Raw genomic sequence first — 7,001 nt, forward strand, 5'->3', positions numbered from 1 at the left:
CACTGAGGGAGAATTTAGCACCTAACCAGCACGTTATGCCAGACTGTGGGAGGAAACCGGAGCACCCGGAGGAAACCCACGCGGACACGGGGAGAACGTGCAGACTCCGCACAGACAGTGACTCAAGCCGGGAATCGAACCCGGGTCCCTGGCGCTGTGAGGCAGCAGTGCTAACCACTGTGCCACCCACAGTGCTTAATGCTTAAATCTATAAATAGTCTATAAATCTATAAATAGTCCTCGTGATTGCGTGGGTTTCCTCTAGGTGCTCCAGTTTACTCCCACAGTCCGAAAGACGTGCTGGTTAGGGTGCATTGGCCGTGCTAAATTCTCCCTCAGTGTACCCGAACAGGCGCTGGAGTGTGGCGACTAGGGGATTTTCATAGTAACTTCATTGCAGTGTTAATGTAAGCCTACTTGTGACACTAATAAATAAACTTTAACTTTAACTTTTTAGTCGCTTGGTAGTTCATTAATACTTTTTGTCTTGCACTCATCAGGACAGACACAAGAATACCAAATTTCAAGGGAACAACCATTGAAACTGTGTGGGAAGAGAGTTGGCCAGTGAACTCTGATTGGTAGAGACATTGCCATGGAGAATGTACCAGAAATGGTCCACGCATTGCACCTTTCTCAGCTAAACAAAATCTTGAGGGGAACAGGCTAATCCACCAGCAAGGACTCCACCCCCTCCACCCCACCCCCTCCTCTTCTCACACCACCCGTGGTGACTGGACACATCGGGTGACCAATAGCAGGAGTGTGCGGGGTGGGCCGTTGGGAGGGAGGGGGGGGCGGACGTTTCCAGGATTAGAGCAAATGGGGCGGCGAATGAGCGCAGACTGTAACCGCGCGTTCGCTCTGCAGCAGTGGGAGAGATCCCGAAGGGACGGTTACTGCCGACTGACCATGGCTTCCGATTGTGATTCCGAATTTGGCAGGGGCGAGTTTGAAGTGCTACGGGACGGCAAAGGTCCGGTACGACTTCTCAGCCAGGGACCGGTCGGAGCTGAGCCTGAAGGAAGGAGACGTGGTTAAGATTATCAACAAGAAAGGATCACCTGGATGGTGGAAAGGAGAAGTCTACGGCAGGGTATGTGTGTGTCCCCACCTCACCACCTTCAATCTTCCCTCTCTGAGGTGTAGCCCTTCCGTGGGGAATGGATTATCTACTTCATTCTTAATATAAAACAACCCTCTTTTGTGGATGCTCAAGTAAGGAAGGAAAGGGACTGGAATTTACATAGCGCCTTTCACCACCACAGGATGTCCCAGAGTGCTTCGCAGCGCTTTTTCAGTCACCATTTTGAGGCAGGGAAAATTGCTCACAGCAAGATCCCACAATGGGATTAATTTAATTTGATTTATTATTGTCACATTGGGATGCAGTGAAAAGTATTGTTTCTTGCGCGTTATACAGACAAAGCATACCGTTCATAGAATACACAGGGCAGAAGGAAAGGAGAAAGTGCAGAATATAGTGTTAGTAGCGCCTATCACGGGAGGTGATGGCCTAGTGGTATTATTGCTGGGCTATTAATCGAGAAACTCAACTAATGTTCTGGGGACCCGGGTTCGAATTCCGCCACGGCAGATGGCGGAATTTGAATTCAATAAAATATATCTGGAATTAAGAATCTACTGATGACCATGAAACCATTGTCAATTGTTGGAAAAACCCATCTGGTTCACTAATCTCCTTCAGGGAAGGAAATCTGCTGTCCTTACCCGGTCTGGCCTACATGTGATTCCAGAGCCACAGCAATGTGGTTGACTCTCAACTGCCCTCCAAGGGCAACTAGGAATGGGCAATAAATGCTGGCCCAGCCAGCGACGCCCATGTTCCACGAATAAAAAACCCCACCTCTACAGCCTGTGTGGCTAATATATATAAGATTTGATGTATTATTGTCACATGTATTAACATACAGTGAAAAGTATTGTTTCTTGCGCGCTATATAGACAAAGCATACCATTCATAGAGAAGGAAAGGAGAGGGTGCAGAATGTAGCGCTACAGTCATAGCTAGGGTGTAGAGAAAGATCAACTTAATGCAAGGTAGGTTCATTCAAAAGTCCGACGGCAGCAGGGAAGAAGCTGTTCTTGAGTCGGTTGGTACGTGACCTCAGACTTTTGTATCTTTTTCCCGACGGAAGAAGGTGGAAGAGAGAATGTCCGGGGTGTGTGGGGTCCTTGATTATGCTGGCTGCTTTGCCGAGGCAGCGGGAAGTGTAGACAGAGTCAATGGATGGGCGGCTGGTTTGAATGATGGACTGAGCTCTGTTCATGACCTTTTGTAGTTCCTTGCGGTCTTGGACAGAGCAGGAGCTCTGTGTGGCTCTGCGTCCAGACCCATGTAGTGTCCTAACAATCTCAAAGTATTAATTTTCTGAGTTCTACCCTCCCACAGTTATTTGCATTCTTTAATAGATACAGGAACCTTAAGAATCAATCATTCTGTATTTATTAATGCAGTCTAAAAACGTACGCAAGAACACATTGGGCGGAATGTTACCGGCACGTCCGCCTGAGGGTCGTACGATCCCGCCCGAGGCCAACGGAGAATGCCGTTCTCCGAGCCTCGCCCGCCCCCGGAATCGGGGCGGATGTGCCGGTTAAATTCCGACCATTGTCTGTGCCTTTCTTTGGAAACCGGAATGTGGCCTGTCTCTAACTTTGCCCCCTCTCCGTTTTTAGGTGGGTTTTTTCCCAGCGAACTATGTGGAGGAAGATTATTCGGATTACTGTTACTGAGCTTCTGACTACCTGTCGCAGTGCGTGGAAGACACAGGAAGTTCAAGACAGAGACTGCTTCTGTGTGGCTCTCCGCATCCAGGACCACATTGTGCCCTCACAATCTCCAAGTATTAAGTTTCTGAGTTCCACTCTCCCACTGTTTGTATTCTTTAATATAAACAGGAACCTTAAAGAATGAATCTTCCTGTATTTATTAATACAGTTTAAAAACGTACACAAGAATACTTTGTCTGTGCCTTTCTTTGGGAACCGGATCTCAATAAGTGAACAGCTTGCATTTTGAGTGGAAGATTAAAGAGATGGAGTTGCATTTATATAGCGCCATTCTCAGGACATCCCAAAGTGCTTCACAGCCAATGACGTATGGTTACCATTGCAAAGTGCGAGTCAATTTATGCATAGCAAGCTCCCATAGACACTCAATCTGATGAGATCATCTGTTTTTGTGAAGGCGTTTAAGTATTGGCCAGGGCACACATGACCATTAGGAGCAGAAGCAGGCCATTTGGCCCATCGTGTCTTGTCTGTAAATGATAAATCATAGAACTGAAGTGGTCAGAGACTGTAAATCATAGAATTCCTTCAGTGCAGAAGAGGCCATTCGGCCCATCGGCTCTGCACCGACTGTCCAACAGAGCATCTTACCAGGCCTTCTCCCCTGCTCTATCCCTGTAACTCCACACATTTAGCATGGCCAATCCACCTAACCTGCACATCTTGGGACACTAAGGGACAATTTAGCATGGCCAATCCACATAACCTGCCCATTTTTGGACACTAAGGGGCAATTTAGCACGGCCAATCCACCTAACCTGCACATCTTTGGACACTAAGGGGCAATTTAGCATGGCCAATCCACCTAACCTACACATCTTTGGACACTAAGGGGCAATTTAGCACGGCCAATCCACCTAACCTACACATCTTTGGACACTAAGGGGCAATTTAGCATAGCCAATCCCCCTAACCTGCACATCTTTGGACACTAAGGGGCAATTTAGCATGGCTAATCCCCGTAACCTGCACATTTTTGGACTGTGAGGGGAAACCGGAGCACCCGGAGGAAACCCACGCAGACACGGGGAGAACGTGCAAACTCCACACAGACAGTGACCCGAGGCAGGGAATCGAACCCGGGTCGCTGGCGCTGAGGCAGCAGTGCTAACCACTGTGCCACCCATGGCTATACCATTCAATGAGATGATAATCCTCAACTCTGATAATCCTCAACTCTGCTTTCCCGCCTTATCCTCAGAACTCTCGATTTCTGTACTGATTTAAAAATCTTTCCGTCTCAGCCTTGAATATACTTAACGACCCAGCCTCTACAGTCTGGGGAGAACCCCACTGTTCTTTGCAATACTGCCATGTGGTCCTTTACATTCAACTGAGAGGGCACACGAGGCCTGGGTTTCATATCTCATCCAAAATAAGGCACTTGCGACAGTGCTGCATGACCTCAGCACTGCACTGGGGGGGATGTCGGACTGGGATCTTGTTATCTGGAGTGGGGCTTCTGCCTGAGAAACCAGAGTGCTGGCCAAGCGCTGACACACAGCAGGATTGTCAAGGACAGCAAGCGCACCTCAAAGCTACACCAGGATATGATCTGACCCCCCACTCCAATCCCCCACCCCCGGACCTCCAGCGGGGCTGCTGCCATCGGACTTGGCATCCTGGGCTAAGTACAGGAGAAATCAGCCAAGGCTCCCCCTCGCCCCCTCCGCTCCGGATTGCTCTCTCGCCGGCCCTGTTGCAACGTGAGGTCCAAGGCTGTGATGTTCCTCCTGGCCAATCAGTCTTCCAACCATCCAGCCTCAAAGAGGATAAAAAGGTTTGTGTGTATGTGGGTAGGTTAGGGGGATTAGTGGGGTAAATACGTGAGGTTACGAGGATAGGGCCTGGGTAGGATGCTCTGTCGGAGAGTCGGTGCAGGCTCGATGGGCCGAATGGCCTCCTTCTGTACTGTAGATCTTCTACACCTAATTGCCCCTATGAGGGTGGTGGTGAGCTGCCTTCTTGACCCGCTGCAGTCCACATGGTGAAGGTACCCTGGCCGGAACGTCCTGAGGCTTGGGTAGACAGCCTACAAAGCCAGGTCTTTCTCTCCATGAGTCGAGAAGATGATTTTTCCGCTCACCAAGTTAGAGGAGTAGAATAGACATGAGCTGAGCCGGGAGTGGAGGTCGATGACAAGACGACCATCTGAAACAAGCTTCATAATCCTCAGTCCCTTAGCACTCCTTGCTGCAGCTCAAGGAGCTAAGGAAGAGAAGGGTTGCCAAGGAGATGAACCCTGGTGACTCACACTCATCGCAGAGACAAAGCTAAATGTGGCGCGGTCTGGTCCAAAATAATGAGTATTGGAAACAGAGAGTTGGAGGAATGGGCAATGGGAATCAGGAGATTAACAAAGAGAGGGTCAGGTGGATTGTCCGAGGCCAGATTTCTTCCAGGTTTTGAGGATGGTGAGAAAAAAACAAACATCGATGTGTCTCTCTCACTGACGGGCAGTTAATACCAGCTAAATGAAAAACTATTCAACCAGGGATCCACTTTCATAACTCATTTTTCACATGAAAGAAATCCTGACAATCCTTTTCCACTGCTCACTTCTCCGTTAAGAATTGAGTTATGAAGAGAGGTTGGATAGGCTTGGGTTGTTTTCTCTGGAGCAGAGGGGGTGACCTGACTGAGGCGTTGAAGATTATGAGGGACATGGGCAGAGTGGATAGGGAGCAGCTGTTCCCCTTAGTTGAAGGGTCAGTCATGAGGGGACACAAGTTAAAAGTGAGGGGGTGGGCAGTTCAGGGGGGATTTGAGGAAAAACCTTTTTACCCAGAGGGTGGTGAGGGTCTGGAATGCGCTGCCTGGGAGGGTGGTGGAGGCGGGGATGCCTCACATCCTTTAAAAAGTATCTGGATGAGCACTTGGCACATCATAACATTCAGGGCTATGGGCCAAGTGCTGGCAAGTGGGATTAGGTGGGCAGGTCAGGGCCTGTCATGTGTCGGTGCAGACTCGATGGGCTGAAGGGCCTCTACTGCACTGTAGTATTCTGTGACTCTCTGAGTTTGATACATCCCAACTTGAATCACAATTGAATCACAACTCATTAAGCTTTCAACGCCTTCAGGTTTTTTTGCTTTGGCCGCTACCTTACCCCAACAGTCGGTGTTTATCCCTGAGTTGACATCACTAGAACTGATTACCTGCTCGTTATATCACTGTGGTTCGTGGGATCTTACTCCGTCCGGGGTGGCGTAGTGGTATTGTCACTCCAGAAACTCAACTAATGTTCTGGGGACCCGGGTTCGAATCCCACCACGGCAGATGGTGGAATTTGAATTCAATAAAAAATATCTGGAATTAAGAATCTACTGATGACCATGAAACCATGGTGGCACAGTGATTAGTACTGCTGTCTCCCAGCGCCAGGGACCCGGGTTCGATCCTCATCTTGGGTCACTGTCTGTGTGGAGTCTGCACGTTCTTCCCCCGTGTCTTAGTTGCAGGTGCAGGTCTGCAGTCTGCAGGTGCAACAGGTGATCAAGAAGGCAAATGGGATGTTGGCCTATATCGCAAGGGGGATAGAATATAAAAGCAGAGAAGTCTTGCTGCATCTTTACAGGGCATTGGTGAGGCTGCAGCTGGAATACTGTGTGCAGTATTGGTCCCCTTATTTACGGAAGGATATCTTGGCCTTGGAGGGCGTGCAGAGAAGGTTCACCAGGTTGATACCAGAGATGAGAAGTGTTGACTATGAGGAGAGACTGAGCAGATTGGGTTTGTATTCGTTGGAATTTAGAAGGCTGAGGGGGGATCTTATAGAGACCTATAAGATAATGAAGAGGCTGGATAGGGTAGAGACGGAGAGATTCTTTCCACTTAGAAAGGAAACTAGAACTAGAGGGCACAGCCTCAAAATAAAGGGGGGTCAGTTTAGGACAGAGTTGAGGAGGAACTTCTTCTCTCAGAGGGTGGTGAATCTCTGGAATTCTCTGCCCACTGAAGTGGTGGAGGCTACCTCGTTGAATATGTTTAAATCACGGATAGATGGGTTCCTGATCGGTAAGGGAATTAGGGGTTATGGGGATCAGGCGGGTAAGTGGAACTGATTCACTTCAGATCAGCCATGATCTTATTGAATGGCGGGGCAGGCTCGAGGGGCTAGATGGCCTACTCCTGCTCCTATTTCTTATGTTCTTATGTTCTTATGTGTCTGCGTGGGTTTCCTCCGG

The 7,001-nt window shown here is 49.0% G+C and overlaps 1 protein-coding gene across 3 annotated transcripts in view; it reads left to right on the plus strand.

Annotated features, from left to right (window-relative positions):
* vav1 (vav guanine nucleotide exchange factor 1) overlaps positions 1-2,982 on the plus strand; it is a 134,931-nt gene extending 131,949 nt beyond the window's left edge. For 2 of the 3 annotated variants that reach the window (XM_078235029.1, XM_078235030.1), the window contains exons 26-27: positions 945-1,096; positions 2,701-2,982. In XM_078235029.1, coding sequence (XP_078091155.1) covers positions 945-1,096; positions 2,701-2,757 — 209 coding nt within the window. In that variant the 3' untranslated portion in view covers positions 2,758-2,982. Of the gene's footprint in view, positions 1-500; positions 1,097-2,700 lie in introns of all 3 variants that reach the window. The other variant, XR_013500139.1, reaches the window with a different exon arrangement.
* Positions 2,983-7,001: the final 4,019 nt, after the last annotated feature.

Source organism: Mustelus asterias, chromosome 19 (assembly GCF_964213995.1).
Source record: "Mustelus asterias chromosome 19, sMusAst1.hap1.1, whole genome shotgun sequence".
Lineage (NCBI taxonomy): Eukaryota > Metazoa > Chordata > Chondrichthyes > Carcharhiniformes > Triakidae > Mustelus > Mustelus asterias.